The 20,775-nt window shown below is 37.6% G+C and overlaps 1 protein-coding gene across 1 annotated transcript in view; it reads left to right on the top strand.

The window, feature by feature from the left end:
* MED8 (mediator complex subunit 8) overlaps positions 1-20,189 on the top strand; it is a 73,571-nt gene extending 53,382 nt beyond the window's left edge. Inside the window, exons 6-7 of the mRNA XM_090386967.1 lie at positions 12,239-12,394; positions 19,975-20,189. Coding sequence (XP_090243093.1) covers positions 12,239-12,394; positions 19,975-20,051 — 233 coding nt within the window. The 3' untranslated portion in view covers positions 20,052-20,189. The remainder of the gene's footprint in view (positions 1-12,238; positions 12,395-19,974) is intronic.
* The last annotated feature ends 586 nt before the right edge of the window (positions 20,190-20,775 follow it).

Raw genomic sequence — 20,775 nt, 5'->3', positions numbered from 1 at the left:
TTTTGACGTTATATCTTTATTTACATGTATTCCTATTAGTCATGCAGTATATTGTGTAAAAATGGCATTGACCAGGGATGCCTCCCTTGGTAATAGATCACTTCTCGATGTGGAAGACATTTGCACCGGGGTAGAATTATGTCTAGCTAGTACTACCATGTTGTTTCAAGGAACTATGTATAAGCAGGTTCGCGGTACTGCCATGGGTTCACCCATTAGTGCCACCGTGGCCAATCTGGCCATGGAGGAGTTGGAAAGTAGGGTTTTTAGTGGGTGTTCGTTTCCTATTAGGAATTGGAGAAGATATGTTGATGATACCTTTGCCCTGGTCCAGAAGGGGAGGGAGGATGATGCCGTTTGCTGGCTTAATAGCTTCTCCCAATTTATACAATTTACCTCAGAGGTGGAAACGGGTGGTACCCTGTCATTTTTGGATGTATTGATCTCCAGGGTGGGTTTTAGACTTAAGACGTCAGTTTTTAAAAAACCCATGTGTAGAGGTCAATACACCCATTTCAATTCAGCACAAGCTGGACAATATAAGAATAGTGTTGCAAAAGCTTTATTTGACAGAGTAAGATCACACTGTACCACTTCTGAGGATAAAGAAAAAGAAATTAATCGTGTCACGGCAGAACTTAGAAAGTGCGGATACCCCCAGAGGATCCTGGATAGATATAGTAGAGGAGTGTCCGAACGTAGGGAGACGTTCGTTCCGGTAGCCACCGCATACATCCCCTACTATCCGGGCCTTACTGAACATCTGGCAAGAATTTTACGGGGTTATGGGACACACTGTGTACAGCTTCCTGGGCGGAGGCTGTGCACAGCTGTGTCTCAGGTCAAAGACCGCATACCAAAAGATCTTAGTAGTGGAGTGATTTATAGAATAGAATGCCCGGATTGTGGGGAGTGTTATGTGGGGGAAACAAAACGACGGCTCAGGGATCGTCTGGGGGAACATTTAAATGCCACAAGAACCGCTGAATACAACAAGTCTGCTGTGGCCGAACATTTTTGGGAGAAGCAGCATCAAATCTCCCCGGAGGACGATATTATTTTGGCGTGCACATGGATACTGGGAGCGTAAATGGCTCGAGGGTTTACGGATTAGTTCATCCAGTAGGAATACAATAAACAGAGATAGAGGTATACGTATTAATCCTATCTTTGAAACAATTATATTAAGGTCGGATGAACGATTTTCTTTGCCATGTTCCCGAGACATTTCCGTTTCCAGTTCTGACCATGTGCCGATAGAACCACGTGGAGAAATACCACGTGTGGAGGTACCGTGAGCCTGCTACTTAAGGAGATCTTGCAGGAAGTTATATCACTGTTGAAGAAGGGAGCTGACGCTCCCGAAAGCTTCAGATTTTTAGCGCTTTTAATGTTTTATATTTTAGCAAATTTTATTGTAAATGATCTTTTTTATTACAGTTTTTAGCATTCCGTAATAGTTTATTGTAAATTTTTTTTTTTTTTTTTTTTTTTGTAAAGATTGTAGTCATATTAAATTTTAAATTTTATTCAATGGTCGGTGTATGAATTTATATATTCTTAGACATATCAAATTTATTTACCAAGCTCCTAGGATTTGTGTATATGCAAGTGTACATGCACCTGTTCCTATTCTTAGCTACCCTAACACAACCCATGTGTTCACTTGTACCGCAATGACTCCCAGCAGTCTCTGAAATACCCTGCATCTTGTTTTCCAGGCTGCTGCTCATTCCAGTAGAAGCAGTGCAAGAATCACTTTTACCTCTGCCAGCAGCTACTGTTAATCTATTAGTTCGGTAATAACTTTGTATCCCCCTAAGCTAGCAGTTTTGCAACCCACCTAACACTGCCTCGATAGCATCAGCAAATATTTCACCCTTTCTATTTAAGTGTATCCCATCACTATCGAAGCAGTCTCTCCTATTAACAAGCACAGACCAGGGTGAAAAAATTTCTACCCCTTGATCCTTGCACTGTCTTTCTAGGGCCGAATTGATCGACAAGGCTCTCATCATATACTCCCTCCTATCATGTCTGGGCAGAATTGCAGATACTTTCAAATTCAGCCCTAATTCATGGCTTTTTTTCAACAGTGATCTGTACTTGTTAAGTAATTCCGCCGGTTTCCTACTCTTAATGGCATTAGTTCCAACATGTACAACAACATCACCTTTTGTGCCCTCAAAAGATGAAATCTGCTCTACAACGTCATCAACCTTTTTCCCTGGCAGACATACCCTGGTCTTGTTCCACCTATCCTTTTTACACACTATGTTCCCCGTTTCCCTGACAATAGAGGTACCGACTTGGGGGTTGCTTCTGTGTTGCGTGATTATCAAGTGCAAGTTCTGGCATTGATGTGGGCAGTGAGAGCTTGGTGGGCCCCTCAATTTAGATCCTTCGAGGGCATCCACCCTGTCCATCAAGCTCTCATATAGGCCTATAACAATGCTGAGTTGTTGCCTGATTTCCTCACATTCCTTACATCATGCATACACAAAGACATTCCCATTGGCAATATCATATACCTGATTGCTCCACATCAAACAAGCAGTGCATTTTAAAAGGCTGTGATTCCAAGGGCAACTGCCCCCCCTCAGTTCTAACCTGAGGCATAGCACTGCCATTAGCTTGATCCTTTTGCTTTGATGCTCTGGTCCGAGTCATGATTTCGATTCAATTTCAATACAAAATTATAACCCTAAACTTATATCCCAATGCAGTTATAACACTATATATCCATATATATATATATTTTTTTTTTCAGTATCGAATATTATCTCTAAGTTTTGTTATATAACTTCCGTATCAAGTTATGTATTAATTAATAATGTTACGTTTGTAAAATCTAAGTCGTTATATGTATTTAGTTAAAAAAGTACAATTTAATTGACAATGAAGTGTAACAAGTTTAATAAATTTTACTGATTAATTGATAATATTATATACTATACTAAGCTAATGCTGTCTAGTATGGGATACAACGTTGTATCGTATAATAATGGTGGCAAGTAACAAATGGTAAATCTACGTACACTAAGTAACACTAATTAACTTCCAAAATCTCGCTATCTAAATTCAGAATAAACCAAGGTTCTTGACTAGGTCTATAAGCTATTTATAGAAAATAATTTAATATAACAATCAAGTCAATAAAGCAGCTAAATAGAGCTAAAAACTTTGCATTTGCCGGAGCTGCAAAACTTGTAAAACACGTGGATTGGATACCTTACCGATACTAAGTAAAAACCTACAAAATCTCTATCGAAGTTAAAAATTAAACTAAGTGTAGTAACTAGGAATATAAAGCTACTCTAGAAAATAAGTTAATATGCCAATTTAAGTTAATAAAACAGAAAAAATATAAAAAACTTCTCTATGAGCTGGAGCCATAAAAACTTTGCCTGAACAAGGCTACTCTCGTTCCCAAAAAATTGAATGGAGCATGTTGGGAATGGTGGGAGGAGTTTTACCAAGATCATTAATACATGAGTTCAAAGAAAAATGGAATGCTAGCAGGTCAGCTTTATCCTTGGCTGAAGTGACAACAGAACCATCTGATTTTGACAGAGGTGGGAGCAGAGATGGGAAAAAGTTGCAGCCAATAGCTTTGCCAAGAAAAGCTCAGCTACCATTAGGGCAAGAAGCAAGTTTTCTACTCTTATCCTGTTCAAAATCTAGTTTGGACTGATTAATAATTGCTTTACAATTGTTGCGAGCTTTGGCATAGGCAGAAATGAAAGTGAAGAATTGGAAACAAGCAATTACAATATGCAACCTTCTCTTGAACAGCCTTCCCACATTTATTGGAAAACCAAGATTTAGATAAACGACGAGATTTTAAAGTGGAGTGTGGAATAAAGGATTCCATTCCTGCTAGAATAATTTCACTGACACGATCTGAGCAAATGTTGACATCAGAAGTTTTGAAACAGTAGTCCGACCAAGGAAAAGAAGAAAAGAAATCTCGCAGATTATCCCATTTTGCATTCTTGTAATGCCAAACAACACTAGGTTGGGAATAGCCTTGAGATAAAAGCTCCATTGGAGAAGAGACAATCACCAAATTGTGATCTGAGGTGCCTAAAGGATCACTCACTTCAACCATGTACTTAAAAGGGTTGTTTGTGAGAAAAAGATCAAGCGTGTTGACTGTTTGGTTAGGACTGTCCAGTATTCTTGTAGGTAAATGAACAATCTATGCAAGGTCATTAGTAATTGCAAAAGCCTCAGCATCTCGACCAACTGGGTCGGTGTGACTAGAAAACGGATGCCAACGGGAGTTGTGAACCTTAAAATCACCAAGGAAAATTACCTCACTGTTAGGAAAGTTGGACTGGAGAAAGTCAAGTTGCAAAGAGAGGAAGTCAAAGAGTTCCAAGTGATTAGTGGAGTTGGGATAATGGTAGAGACAACAGATGAATTTGACACAATGAGGTAGAGAGATTTTAAGCCAGAAAAGATCGAAAGGAGGAGATTCCAAATTACCAAGTCTCTGACAGGGAATATCGGAACAGACATACGCACAAGTACCAACTTTGATGCAAAAGGAATCATACAGCGAATAATTTGGGCAACTGAGATCAGCAGTAGTTGAATCAACCGATAACTGAGATTCTGTCAGAAAAAGTACATGGGGTTTGGCAGACTGCAAGTGGAAATGGACATCGTTGAGATTAGAATTGAGACAACGAGAAGAATTGAGATTTAGAATTGATCTGGGACACTTAAGTGTCCCAGATCTTTTCACAGTGGTGTATTCAATACTAAGAAAAAAGTGGGGGGGGGGGACATGCTGTATGAAGTAATGAAATTTTTGGATATGGCGTACACATGGTAAGAATATACCCAGATCCTTGACATAACATGGCCTCGACAATGCCCCCTGCATACACACTACTCGGACTCCCTCTAGTCACTATCTGGCAGAGTAGAGATAGCAAGAGCTAGTACTAGCTGATCCAGATGCCTCCTAAAGAGTTACTAATAGATTCGGTCCAGTGTACTAACTAGTGGCCGGCCTGTGAACACCATTTTAGAGCTGTACCCTCGAAATGTAAGGAAGATTGGATCTTGCCATGATGTCCATCATTAGCTCAAAAGTCATCAGTCATACTGCATGATGGAAGAGATAGGGAAGGGCTGACCGGAACTTAGCTCTGGAGACTAAACATGGGTTCCACCACTTCAAATCTCCAATAAGCAAAGTGGTGGTATTGCACCGGTTGATGAGAGTCATGTTGTTGTTGTTGTTGTTGTAGGGTTTTTTGGCGCAAAAGCAACTTTGGCCATATTGCGCCTATCTATTAATGTTTATGTGACAAGGAAGTTTATATTCCTTAAATGTGATTTATATCTGGTCAAAATATCCTATTAATTTTAAATAAGTGAATATATTTTCAATGTTGGAGTTATCGCCTAGGATTTGTGATAAGGTCAGAGGATCTTGGAAATTTATAGGGAGATGGAAGGCTGACTGTCGCGCCATGTGGTATTGTGGACATTCTATGAGGAAATGTTTTACAGTGAGTTGACAAGAACAGTGAAAACATTCCGGGGGGTTTGCTTTGGTGAGTAAGTGAAAGTGCGTGAGATGAGTATGTCCAATGCGCAGTCTCGTTAAAATGACTTCTTCGTGCCGATTTTTACGAAGACTCGATTTCCATGGCTGAAGTTCATGTTTTATTTGAAACAGTTTATTATTTGATTCATTTTGCCACATTTGTGACCACTGAGTATGGAGAATTTTTTTTATAATAGGCCTGTAATCGAAATGTGGAACTTTGTAAAGCTTTAGGTCTGTGTTTGTAGGATTCTTTGCTGCTCTATCGGCTCTTTCATTACCTTCAATGCCTGTATGTCCTGGAATCCAACAGAATTTTACTTGCCTCATTTTACTTTTGAGTTTCACAAGATGAGTTTGTATCTGATGAAGAATGGGATGCGATGGAGTCTGCCTTTGTTGCAGAGCGTGTATTGCACTCAATGAATCTGTGTATATGAGATGTTTCAGATGCGGGGAAGTTGCTATGTATTTTAAGGCCATTAGTATGGCGAATAGCTCGGCAGAATAGCTGCTGCATTGGTTTGGGAGTTGCTGTGAGATAACAGTCTGTGGAAATACCACTGCAGCACCAACTTTGGTGTCTGTTTTAGAGCCATCTGTATATATATGAAGGTATTCAGGGAACTGTGATGAGTGGGCTGCATGCATCTGTTTTATGTTGACATTTGCAAGAGTGCTTTTTCCCCATTGTTGGAAATAAGTGTCACAGTTAGGCGTGAAAGTGAACCATGGTGGAATACTTATCCTATTATCCTCATGTATGTTGTCAAAACTTAGGCCCCATTTTGAAACTATTTCTTTTAGTCGTATTCCAGCTGGTTTATTTACTGTAGGTTTATTGTTGTAGAGAATTTCCCACTGTGGGTTAAAAAGATACTGCCAAGTAGGATGATGAGGAAGACTTCGGATTTTAATTGCATAGTTTAATAGCAGCATTTGCCTCCGGAGATATAGTGAGGGTTCGTGGGCCTCTGCATATAAACTTTGGACTGGTGATGTTCTGTATGCCCCTAAGGAGATTCGTAAGGCACTATGATGTATGGAATCGAGCCATTTGATGACACTTGGTCTACAAGAACTATACACAGGGGCTCCATAGTCTAGTCTTGATCTGATTATAGCATGGTATAGGTGAAGTAGTGTGAACCGATCAGCTCCCCACTTCATTGCAGAAAGAACTTTGAGGATATTTAGTTTTTTTTGACAGGTTATTCGGAGGCATTTGATGTGATCCAAAAAGTTAAGTTTTTTATCTAGAATGAGGCCAAGGAAACGTATACTATTTGCTAGCGGTATCAGCTGGTTTTCTAGTCTTATTTCTGGATCTGGGTGCATTTTTCGCTTTCTACAGAAATGTATAGCCATTGTTTTTTGTTGTGATATTCTATAGCCATTGTTTTTAGTCCATAATTCTATTTTTTTTACTGCGCTTTGTAACTGCCTTTCAATCATTTTCATGTTTTGTGAATGGCACGAAATAGTAACATCATCTGCATATAGGAATGTTTCCACTGTTTTTGGCAAGTCTTTTGTAATAGAATTTATTTTGATTGAAAACAAGGTTGCACTCAGTACTGAGCCCTGAGGAACTCCTTCTTCCTGAGAATATATTTGTGACAGATTGTTTTGATATTTTACTTGGAAGGTTCTGACTTTCAGGAAATTTTTTACTAAGAGCGGTAAGTTGCCTCGCAAACCAATGCTGTGGAGATCTTTAAGAACGCCGTATCGCCAGGTAGTATCAAAGGCCTTTTCTATGTCGAGACTGATCATTATTAGATGCTCATTCCTTAGAAAAGCATTTCGGATATTTGCTTCTGCTTTTATCATGGGATCTAGAGAAGATCTATTTTTACGAAAACCGTATTGATTTATGTTAAGTACATTATATGTTTCTAAAAACCAGGTTAATCTGTTGTTCACCATTCTCTCGAGGATTTTCCCAAGGCAACTTGTTAGTGCTATTGGACGATAACTTGTGGGAATCGTATGATCTTTGCCAGGTTTAGGAAAGGCAATTACAGTGGAGTGAAGCCAGGAATTTGGATAGTAGTTTTCCATGTAAATTCTGTTGTATAGCATAAGCAAAGCCTTTAGGGATTTTTGATTAAGTTGTTGGATCATTTCATAGTGAACTCCATCAGGTCCTGCTGCACTCTTCCTAGACTTAGCCAGAGCTTTTTGCAATTCTTCTATGTTGAAAGGTTGGTTATATGGGAGTTGTTGTCTGGTATTAAAGTTTAGTCTGTATTTTTCAGCTACAGTTTTCGTTTTCTGAAAGGATGGGGTATATGCCGATACTGCTGATATATTTGCAAAAGTAGTTGCAAGTAAGTTTGCGATTTCCTTGGAGTTAGTTATTTCCTGTCCATTCCAGATTATTAGTGGAGTTGGAACTGAAAGAAATTTCCCATTAAGTCTTCTGATTTTGTTCCATATGACACGGGTATCTGTATTTTTATTAATTGTGGAGGCGAATCGTATCCATGAATCCTTTCTACTTTTACGCTGGATATATCTAGCTCTGGCTCTAGCTTTCTTAAAATTTATGAGGTTGATGGAAATGGGATACTTTCGGAAGAGATTCCAAGCCTTATTCTTCTCTCTTTTGGCTATCCTGCATTCTTCGTTCCACCACGCTGTGTCGTGTTTATGATATTTTCCAGATGACCGAGGAACTGTAGCTTCAGCTGCTATTAAAATTTGGTTTGTGACATGAGCTGTAGCATTGTCTATGGGCTGAGTGGTGATTATTTGTTCATCCATTGCTGCGATTGTTTTATATTTTGTCCAGTCAGCTTTATGAAACCTCCATCTTTTTTCACCATCGTGATGTGTAACATCATTTATTAATATTTTGCAGACCACTGGAAAATGGTCACTATTAAGAGGATTTTTCAAGATTGTCCATTCAATCAGTGGATATAGGACAGGTGAACATATGGAAATGTCAATTGCAGAGGCTGTTCCAGTGGGCAAATGGATGTATGTCTCAATTCCAGTATTAAGGAGAGAGAGATTTTGCTCTTCCAATAATTTCTCAATCAATTTACCCCGTTTGTCTTGGTGACGGGATCCCCACATGGGATGGTGTCCGTTTAAATCTCCCATGATACAGACCGGGGGTGGTAGCTGGGTTACTAATGCTTCTAGGTCTGAATATGCATACTCTTGATTTGGGGAAAGGTAGAGTGAGACCAGTGAAAAAGTAAACTGGATTGAGACTCGTACTGCAACTGCTTCCAAAGATGTTTGTAGTTGGAGGCGTTTACATGGAATTTTGGAGTCAATTAGAATTGCCACTCCACCATGAGCTCCACAGGAAAGGCATCGATCTTGTCTATAGGTACCGTAACGGTTCACTGCTGTATTTACTTGGGGAGTTAGGTTAGTTTCTTGAAGACATATACCTACAGGGTGATATTTGTCGATTAGGCTGCGAATGTCATCAATGTTACTGCGGAAACCTCGACAATTCCACTGTATTATTGTGCGCATTATATTGGCTTTGTAGTTGTATTTGTTTCTGACTTTTTACGAGTAGGCGTTTGCTTGGATCGCTCAGGCTTTTTCTCTTTTCTGGGAAAGATTGGGCGAACATCCATCTCTTCCTCAGCATGTATCTCTAAGATTGGTTCTTCCAGGACTTCTTTTTCACATGTATCCATATGATCATGGACAGGAAGTTTGTCATCTATATCTATGTTTTTAGTATTTATGGTTGGCCGTGACGTGGAAGGCATTGGAGGAATTGTAACAGGTGTATTTATGGCTTGATTAGAAGTTGAAATTGAAGATGATTTTGCCGATGGAGCTAGGATTGAGCGAGCCCAATCAGAAATAGATATGTTTGGAGGGATTGTAACGTTGGTTTGAACTGAAGTGGTAGTGGTGGTGACAACAGTTATCTGTTTATGCTGTTGGACAGTTGCTGCATATGAGCGTGTTATTGGAGTTGGTGATATTTGTTTCTTTGCCTCAGGGTAGGAGACTTTGTGCTCGGTTTTATACTTCTGAATCATTTTTTCTTTTTTCCATGTTTCACAGTCTTTGGAGTAAGCGGAATGATTGCCTCTACAGTTTGGACACTGTAAGATTTGTGCAGAACATTCGGTATGGGTATGATCTTTAGATCCACATGAAGCACATACAGCAGTCCCTCGACATACTGTCTGTGAATGTCCAAATTTTTGACATTTATAACATCTGATTGGGTTCGGTATATACGGTCGGACATGACAGTTCAAGTATCCGGCTTTTACAGATGTTGGTGGATTTGGCAAGTTGAAAGTTAGTATAATGTTTCTGGTTGGAAGTAGTGAACCATCCTTTTTGATTAGTATTCTTTTTACCTGAATAACATTTTGTTCTGAAAGCTCTTGTTTAATTTCTTCCTCGGATACATGTAAAAGATCCCATTCTGTTATAACTCCTTTTGAGTAGTTTAAGGTGGCATGAGGTGACACTTCTATAGGAGTTCCTCCAAGTGTTTTCAATTTAAGTAGCTTGTCAGAATGCTTGGACTGTGTTGTTTCAACAAGCAGGTCACCTGATTTTAGTCTGCGAACCATTTTTGGTGAGCCAGCGACGTTCTCTAAACTTTTCTGAATCAGAAAAGGAGAAAGCTTGCTGACTGGCTGGTCAGTCAAAGAATGTATAATGAGGAAATGAGGCCAGATATTCTGGTCTGTATCCTTCTTTTGTCTCTTAGCAAAGGAAGGGTTGTAATCTTCCTGCTCTCTAGAATGTGATGGGGCATTGATCCCACAAGAGTCAGTGTTGGTATGGTCCATCTTTGCTCCTTTTAGCCCTTGGCAGAGAGACTTTTCTGCCAAGATTTCCGGCCCCGCCACGGGGAGGCAGGAGCAGTGCCTGGTGTGACCAAGCGAAGATTAGTAGGTATTAGTAATATACTATGAGAAAAAAGAAAGGTGGCTTTCCTTCCTTGCTCTGTACAGGGACTTTTGTTACGAGAGCTGTTATAAAATGAATAGATTTTTTAACAATAAGGACAAAAAGGAACGGTAAATCGCTTTCTAGAAATCGCACTGGAAGTACAGATAAATCGCTCAGTCACAATCGCTTGGCACCCGGGGCCGAGAGTCATGTACCATCTACCACTTGTTCTTAGTTGTAAGCCATTCTTTGAATATTGTTGTATCATTCATGCCTTCTTACTTGAGCATCAAGTAATATGGAGTTGTTTTATGTTTACATGGTTGTTTCATATTTGCCTTGAATATACGAGGCTGTGTGACGTCCACACAGCCTCATGTATTCAAGGTGTCAATTTTTCTCCAGTAGCACAAATGTACAATTAAACTTGCTTTTGCAAGTTTCCTACTTTCTGAATTAAACTTTATCTTTTCTATGGAATTTATTAATAAAATAGCTATTTACATTGATCAGTGGTAGCCCTGTTATAACACCACAGGGCCATGAAGTTGGCCTTGATGTAAAGTATTTATTTCTTTTTTGATGTAATTTTCATTTTTTCATTTCCTTATGGGCCCCTCTCTGAGCTCAGGAACCTAGTGCAACTGCACCACCATTGTGGGATTGTACAGTTCCTTTGATACATTTTATAGTAATTTGTACTGTCACTCTTCTGCTGTTTCCAAGTCCACCACTGCTGCTTCTCCAGAAGAAATTTGAAATTTCTCTTTATCCTTGTCCTAAATGGTTCTGGCCAACCATTGCTCATCTGAACATTTTCAATATGAAGCATTTGTGTAATTTCTTTAGATGTTGTCTGACACATTGGCCCAGTAACCACAATTCACTGCTTGTCATTTCTTGAAAACAAATTCAGGTTAAGAATATTGCAAGGACTTCATTACTGTGGAGGTTGTTCTGCAAATTCAGAAAATAGCCTGCCTCCACATAGCAGGGGATAGGGACCAGCTGGTGACTTTTTGGGTGACTGTCACTGACTAGTTGCTAAGTGGCCAGTAAACAACACAACAAAACAAACCCACAATACAAACAGTACTCACATTTGACTGGTTTTGCAGAGGGATGTATCTACAGAAAATAAAGCTTGTGTATATTGGAGAATATACACAAGAATACACACTGCATAGACCAAGACACAACATATGGCTGGTTGTAAGAGAATCCATAGGTACTGCCTAGAGAGAGAATACATACACGCATATCCTTGTGCTGTCATATGTTTAATCAAAATAAATTATATTACCCACTGAGGAAGGAAAAGTCTGTTCTGAACTTCTAAATTCCAAAAGTAAACTATTTAAACTATTCTCATCATTCGTAGTTATCTTTTCGTACGTGCGTTAACTGACGTGCCTTTCAACATTTGTATTAAGAGAACATGTCTTGTTTGAAAGCTCTTTTAATGAGCTTTAATTAGATATACAGATATGTGATATGTCTTATAAAAATAATAAAATTTGAAGGTCATTCAAATTCACCTTTAAGTAAATTTTTATACTTACCTTTGAATCACTCCATGTAATATGGAAATATTTTATCAATCAATAACTGGAATTCCATGGGTTGAATTAGTACCGCCAGTTTAGTTAGGAGCTTGAAGAAACAGTTAAAAATTAACAAAAGTTAACTTATATATAATTCTCTCTCTGAATATTTTATCTTTTATATCCAAATTTAAATTTTTTTTTTTTTTTTTTTTACTTATTTTTTAAGGTCAAAGAGCCAGTGCACCACAAACATCCTCATTGACAGATACAAACACTCTTATCAGTGCCATCAGTTTAGGAAAAAGCTTAAAACCAGCAAGTGGTTCACCAAAATGTCAATCCACAAATCCCCAGCCCCCTCAGCAACAACCAAATAGACCAGGTAAGTTGAATTTCCATTAATAATAATACAGTGGAATCTCATTAATACAAAGTTCAAGGGACTTAAATTTTCATGTTTTGTAATAAAGAGGTCTCCCAAAAGTGTCAAAATTTTACCATTGTTTTTTGGTTCATACTAAGAAGAATAATAATATCAAAAATAAATGAATAAAATAAAATAATAAAATGCCTTGTCCAAAAATACAGTAATAGGAATAACATATTTTTTAAAGATTTTATTTTATTTTTAAGATAAACTAAGAGAAAAGAAATATTAATGGAAATGAAAATATTGTACAGTATATATTTTGATATATACAATATTTTAGTATCATAGTAAAAAGAATTACAATCTTAATATAATGTCTCATACAAACCATTAACTTTTTAATAAATTAATCTAATTTAAAGAAAGAATCCAATGTTGTTTGCAGAGTTTTTGTCCTATATTTTTAACTATAGCATAGACATTATCAAATGCAATAGTTGTTTCTTTATCAACATTACTGCACGCCATTCCCTATTATGTTCAATGCATTTTGGGCATCTTTTTTAGATGGCAGTGTGCACTTCTTCACTTCCACTGGTAACAAAACATTATCGTTTTGTTTGGTACCCAGCAGCTCTTCTGGTGTTGGCATTGCAGTGGTAGCAACTTCATCATCCACCTTCACAAACTCTTCAAATTTGCCAACAAAATCCATATGCTCCTTCAAATTCCTCCATTCCTCACTGTTGCTATCACATTCGTCTGCTGGACCGTGTTTTTCGATGATGTTCTCTCCAAAGCCACTCTTTCTGAAGCAGCTGATTATTACACTTGATGTAATACTTTCCCAAGCAAAAACAAGATTACGGATAGCATCCAAGACATTCCAGTTTGGCTGCAAATTGTTCCGTCCTTCTGTGTTGCGGATCAAGTACCTTATCAGACGGGCTCTATATGCTCTCTTGAAGTTATAAATAATGCCTTGATCCAGTGGTTGCATTAAACTGGTAGTCTTGGGGGTAAAAACAACGGCGTATATTTGTCAACTTAAGTGTCCCAGCAGAATGTACTGTACAACGGTCTAGAATCATCAAAATTTTCCTTTTTTCTGAAGCCATTCTTCTGTTTAATTTTGATAACCAAGACTGAAAAACTTTGACCATAAGCCAAACGCGCCATCCATTTTCAGGGCTAGTTGCTTCGGCAGATGAGTTGTTACACACTCCTTAGCGGATTCCAACTTCCAAGGCCACCATCTTGCTGTCTATAGTAACCAACACCTTTCATGGGGTCTCATGAGCGTCTCGCATCGGGCGCCATAACCTGGCTTTTGGTTCACTCCACAGCGCCAGTTCTGTTTACCAAAAGTGGCCCACTGGGCACTCACATCCTTTTGTCCGGGCTTCGAGTCAAGCAAGCCAGACTCATTAATCACAGGGAAGTTGGTTAACTGCTTTAAAACATCTTGGCTTGGAAAACTTACCAATCACAAGTAGGCGTAGTTTTGTACAGCCATCTGAATTGCAACATAACAGAACAGCAAGTCTTTGTTTACTTAATTTTCCACCATGATAAGACTCTCCTCGAACAGAAAATGTTTTGTTTGGCAGCAAATTATAAAATAAACCTGTCTCGTCAAGATTAAAAATATCCTTTGCCTCATATTTTTCAAGGATGGACCATACAGAACACAACCAGTCTGTAGCCTTTTCTTTGTCGACTAATCCAGACTCAGCGCAAACATTTCGCGAAACCAAGTTATTCCTGTCTTTAAATCTTTGGAACCAGCCACTGCTGCATTTGAAGTCACTAATCCCATGTTGCTGAGCTAGATAATTTGCTTCTTCTTGCAAAATTGGACCTGATATTGGCAAATTAGATGCACACATTTGTTGGTACCACTCGAAAAGTTTTGTTTCAAGTTCCTCGTGTTTTGCACCACAAATTTGTTTCCTGTTTTTCATCGCTGCTGCAGTGTCATGCACTTCAAGTCTTTTTCAGTATTGTAGATAAAGTAGGTAAAGGGATGTTGTATTCCTTTGCAATGTCCATTTTGCTTCTTTCCATCCTATCAGCCTCTTGTATAATTTTTAGTTTAATTCTGTCTGTCTACGTTTTGTTGCCATAACACTGCTAATTAAGATTTAATATAAACAAATTTTAAATTAATTTAAAGACAAGTTCCGAAAAAGACATCAGCCCAGATCAAATGCCACAAAAAATAGATTGCTGTATACGATAGCAAAAGACTCTTTAAACTGGGATAACAATTTGCAACTGACCCATGGAGAGCGAGGGAGTGCATGTAAACAACTTAGAAAACCTTTTTATTCTTTTGTTAATTTATGAAGGATGAGTTAATAACTCGTCCTTCAGAATGATGTTTTTCAGAGTGCACTTGATGCACAGCTACCATAAACTGCTTTTGTTTACACAAAACTAATTTCTAACAAGTCAGTGCCAGGTGGCCGGGGGGTAATAATCGGATCACTCTGCCAAGATTTGTATTAAACATACAAAATGACAATATTTATTTCTCACGGGATGAAAAAGAACTTTGTAATACATATTAACCAAATTTTGTAATAAACAAATATATTTACATAGAAAAGCGTATCGTTTTGCAGGGGAATGGTATGTGGTTTGTATTAACGAGATTTTACTGTAATAATAATAAAGCTTCTTGTTTTAACTTTGATGATACTGAAGAATTTTTTAATTACATTTCATTTCTCTGATGACAGCTTTGACAAACAGTTGTTCTGGATTATTATATCCCAAATAAATAAATAAAATCGTGACCAAGTGTATTTTTCTTATCTTCCTGACATCTGTTATAATGATTTCTCATCTTCCTGATATCTGTGATAATATATGCATATGTCTGTATATGTTATAACAGGAACACAGCCAGCATCTTTCAAATTTATTGATAATGAATTTATAAAGTAACAAAAGCTAATTTACTTATATAAACAATACAAATAAAAATACAGTGATACCCACTTTCCACAACATATGAAAGTACTAATATTTTATTTATATGCTGATCATGAATATTGTTAGAGAATGGTGCACAAAATATTGACACATTTAAACATTTCTGAGAAATTCGTATATTCATTGTTACAAAAGTTATGAATTTTTATGCTCAGATTCTTGTTCTTGATGTGATTGGAGCTTAATTATGCAAGGCCAGCTAGCCTAAATGTGTCTCTCTGTGATTCACATTAAAATTAGCAAAAAATTATCAAAGTCAGTTAATTGCAGGAATAAAGTTTTATTTAAGAAAGAAAAAAAGTTCCACAAAATTTGCTGTATTTCTTAGAAGATATTGCAGTATTGGGAGGTCCTGTAGATTTGAAAGAGTCCGAAAAGTGCTAGACCTGATATTTGAGTAATAGGGAGTCAATTAAGGTATATTTAGCAATTTTTTGGGCTGGGTTTTACATGGAGTGCATTGAGGGGTTGACTTTTGCCCAGAAGTAAATGGAGATGAATAAGATGTGTAGTCAATGCATAAATATGCTGGTACAACTTCCTCTTATTTGTTCCGGCAGGAGCTAGAAATCCATTTCTGCAGTTCAATTTTAATTTGACAGAGTTTGCTAGGTGTATTCTCTTCATATACACCAGGTCTGGGGTAAACTATGGGCCACATGCGGCCAGCCACACATTTTTGTGCGGCCCACGAGCTTTAATTGTATTTTCGAAAAAAGTTTAGTTATTTTATGCCTTTTGCGACGCCTTTTTGTAAAATAAATTTGTATATTTAATACATTATACAATTTGTCGACTTGTAAATTGTTTTATCATCTCTGTATTGTTCAAATTGAGATAGAATTTGAAATTGTGCGCAAACTGGAGCGAGCCAACGGGCACTTATATAATGGTATAATTTGCGATTATAAACTAACTGCGCGAAACTATGGTAACAGACAACCGGTGATGACAACAACGGGCTTTGCTGCAGTGGTGGAGTAATAGGATAGGACTGCTGACCGGCCGCAGTTCCAATCTGTTTTCTCTGATGGTCATCCCGCAGTTAGTTTTTTTGCGTTATCTTCGGTTATTATCTTGGTGCCAGTAGCGATAAAAAATAATATTTACGCCCTTTTAAAAATGAATAAAAAACAAAAAATTCAACAAGAGCACCGTGTCTCCAATGAAGAGCGGAGCACAAAATTTTTTTTGCTAACATAAATAACAAAACTATTTGTCTCATCTGCCGGGAGAGTGTCTCAGTGTTGAAAGAGTACAATATTAAAAGACGTTTCACTACTAAACATTCCGAATACGGTGCCAATTTAACTCCGGAAGCAAGAAAGAAAACTGCTGATGGATTGATTCAAAATTTATCTAGACAGCAAAATGTGTTTACGCGGCTAACTAAGGAACAAGAAGCTACTCTAGAGGCAAGTTTTGTTATTTCTCATATAATTGCAAAAAGCAACAAGCCTTTTTCTGATGGAGACTATATTAAAGACTGTATGACTGAAGCTTGTGGAATTATATGTCCTGACATTAAACACAAATTTGAGAATATAAATTTATCTTGGCGAACCGTAGTAAGAAGAATTGAATGTATCGATACAAATTTGAATGAGCAATTATTATCAGTATTAGAATCCATAACATGGTACTCGATAGCTCTCGACGAAAGTAAAGACCAAAAGAATACTGCGCAGTTATTTTCATACATGGATGTACCTCTAATTTTGAAATTATTGAAGAGCTTCTTTCAATGGAATCTCTTAAAGACCAAACAACGGGAGCTTGATATATTTGAAAAATGCTTAACAAGATATAATTTACAATGGAACAAAATGGTAAGTGTAACAACTGACGGAGCACCAAGTTTGACAGGTAAAAATGTCGGAGCATTAAAGAAAATTCAGGATAAAATTTGTGAAAATTATCCTGATTATAATTTAATTACAATTCATTGTATTATACATCAACAAGTATTATGTAAAAATGTGTTAAAAGTTGAACATGTCACATCTTGTATTATTAAACTAGTAAATTTAATATGATCGAGGGGCTTGAAACACAGACAATTCGTTAATTTTCTTCAAGATATTGAATCCGAGTACACAGATATTCCTTATCATAGCCAAATTTGATGGCTTAGCTTAGGAAAAGTTCTTCGATGAGTATGGGATCTTAAAGATGACATCATTCTATTTTTAAAACTGAAAAATATTATGGACTTTCCCGAATTAACTGATAATAACTGGATTTGTGATTTTGCGTTTACCCTGGACATCGTGACACACTTAAATACTTTCAACACCGTGTTACAAGGGAAAAATTTATACGCCCATGATATGGTAAAAAGTTTGAATGGATTTCAATTAAAACTCCAGTTGTTCCTTCGACATTTATTGATTAACAAGGTAGACCACTTTCCAACCATGAAGTTGCTGAAGATTCCAGAAGATAAATTTGAAAAATATTGTGAAATTATCAACGCGCTGAATGACGACTTTTCACGAAGATTTGACGACTTCCGAAAAATTGAGACAAGTTTGGAATAATGCGCGACCCATTTTCAATAGAAATTGATAGTGCACCGAGTGAACTACAACTTCAGATTATAAATCTTCAATGTGATACCGATTTAAGGGAATTGCACCGTCGTGAGGAAATCTGTATTTTTTACAATACTCTTAATTCGGACAAATTCGACGAACTTAAAGATTTTGCCCGAAAAATGTTGGTTATTTTTGGATCAACCTACATATGTGAACAAACATTTTCCATCATGAATCTAAATAAAAATTCTTTACGATCAAGCATCACCGATGAACATTTACAAACAGTTAAGAATCTCAACTACAAAATTAACACCTGAAATTAAAAAAATGTTAAAAGATGTAAAACAGTTCCATTCATCTCATTACATTCTTGGTTGTTAGAGAATAATTTTTTTTATGTTATATTTCTTCATGATAACAAATAATATATATATCTAAAAATAGTATTTGACGTGCGGCCCGCCTTCTTTTTGGATTCCTAATGTGGGCCTTCAGCCAAAAAGTTTGCCCAGGCCTGATACACCAATGAGTCAAAACATTATGACTACCTACCTAATATGACGTTGGTCCTCCACGTGCAGCCAAAACAGCTCGTACCCGGTGAGGCATGGACACTACAAGATTTCTAAATGTTTCTTGTGGTTGAGATGCCGCAGATCAGAGTTGCTGTTCCAACACAAACCACATGCTGGATGGGATTGATGTCTGGGGAATTTTAAGGCCAGGGCAATACCTGGAAGTCTTCCTCATGTTCTGCGGACCAGTCTCAAACGATCCGGGTGGGGTGGTGTGGTATGGCACATTATCCTGCCGAAAGATAGCACCGCCAGAGGGGAAGACCGTTGCCATGAAAGGGTGTACCTGGTCAGTAATGATGTTTAGGTAGGTGGTAGACGTCTGAGTGCCCGGCACATTGATGACTGGACCCAGGGTATTCCAGCAGAACATTGCACAAAGCATGACACCGCTGCCACCGGCTTGTTTTCGTATATGTACCCAGCCATCCACACGGTGCTACAGGAAATGTGATTCATCGGACCAGATGGCCTTCTTCCAATAACTCAAGGCCCAGTTTCGAAAATCGCAGGCCCATTGCAGGTGCTGTTGCCAGTGAACCATGGTTAGCATGGGCACTCAGAGCAGCCTGCGGCTACGCAGCCCCATTTTCAGCAGGGTTCGATGTACTGTGTTGTGACACATTCCTATCACCAGCATTCCAATTACCAGTGAGTTGCACCACAGTCGCCCTTCTGTTGCCACGTACCATCTGGGAGAGTCTTTGCTCACCTTGAGCATCAACGAACAGTGGTCGTCCAACACCTCGCCGGCGGGTCATGGTTTTTCCTCTTTGGACTACTTCGGTAGGTACTAACCATGGCTGCCAGTGAGCACCCCACCAGGTGTGCTGTTTCGGATATACTCTGATGCAGTCATCTGGCCATTACAATTTGGCCTTTGTCGAACTCGCTTAAGTCCGCTGCCTTTCCCATCTGAAAAACAAGAGTAACACTGATTAACGGAGCTCAGTATCAGGTGTGTTTTTATACCGTGTCCCGACCCAAACTTGCCGTAATTCATCTGCAGTTGCTTTGATTTGCATAATGACTCACTGGTCATAATGTTTTGGCTCATCGGTGTATATTCTCATTCAAGATTTCATGCTCTTTTGGATTTTGCTCTTAAAATCCACATAGGGAATGTGAAAAGAAAACTGAGACATGTGGTCAGTTCATTTAGTTGCATGATCTGCCTTTCATTTCCCAGAATATCAGTGTCCCAGTATCCAGCAGCATGCTTTTATTATTTACTCTGTAAAGAAAAAAAGTTCCCACCTTCCCTTTTATCATAAGATATAAACTTGTTTTTGTTTTATAAAATTAAGTACTCAACATATCAGGCGATATATTTTTGTGATGTTCATCATCAGAAAGTAGAATGCTATATTTTAATTTTACTTTTCCCTGTAACTTTGTAGAGCTAGTCAAAGTTAGACCAGACCACTTATAAAACAATTCTTATATTCATTGATAAATATTGTTTTTTTTTTTCCAGCTTCTGGAGGAAAAGCGCCAAGTGCTATCAAAACAAACATTAAGTCAGCCGGCACCATGCATCCCTATGCTAGGTGATGTGTTCAAGTCTGCTCTTTCCACCATAGTTCTTCATTTATAAATGGCAGCAGACTATATTGCTCAGATATTTCTACATAAGTGTGTGATATTTCAGCTGCTGTTAGAAAGATTCTTAGTTTAGCAGATATTACAGTAAAATTATAATTCCTTAATGTACAGACTGCTGTTTTTTAAATAAATAAATAAATTTTTTGAGGTCATTAAACATAGATACATATAACAAAGCAACCTCCCCTCCTCCTCTATACCATTTAAGTTAATTTCGTTTTAACTTAAATACCGGAGCCATTTTCTGTGCCATGTTTTCATTCACATTATGAAAAAAAGAAACCTCACCTATTGATGGTATATTGATCTATAGTTTATAAAAGCAAACTATAAAATAGTATCAATAGACAAAATAAGCTGAGGGTTATTAGCCCATCAGTAGTATACTTTTTTCATCAGGTGAATGGGTAAGTGGAATTGAAAATGGTTCATAATTTTAAACGATTAAAGCACAGCCATTTTATGTACACAATACTATACGTACATTAAAAATAAAATATAATTTTAATGCTGTTAATATTTACTGAAAAAAAGTGTTAACCAAGTGGGTGTGCAAGCAATCGTTACATTACAAATTTAAGAAATTTATCACATGACCATTCACAAAGATTTTTCCTGAAATGTTTATTCCTGATTAATAGTACTATAAAAATGAATTATGATTGGTTGATTA

The sequence above is a fragment of the Mastigoproctus giganteus genome, chromosome 12, assembly GCF_048544385.1.
Source record: "Mastigoproctus giganteus isolate SK-2022 chromosome 12, ASM4854438v1, whole genome shotgun sequence".
NCBI lineage: Eukaryota > Metazoa > Arthropoda > Arachnida > Uropygi > Thelyphonidae > Mastigoproctus > Mastigoproctus giganteus.
This window is presented reverse-complemented; position numbering and strand designations above follow the sequence as displayed.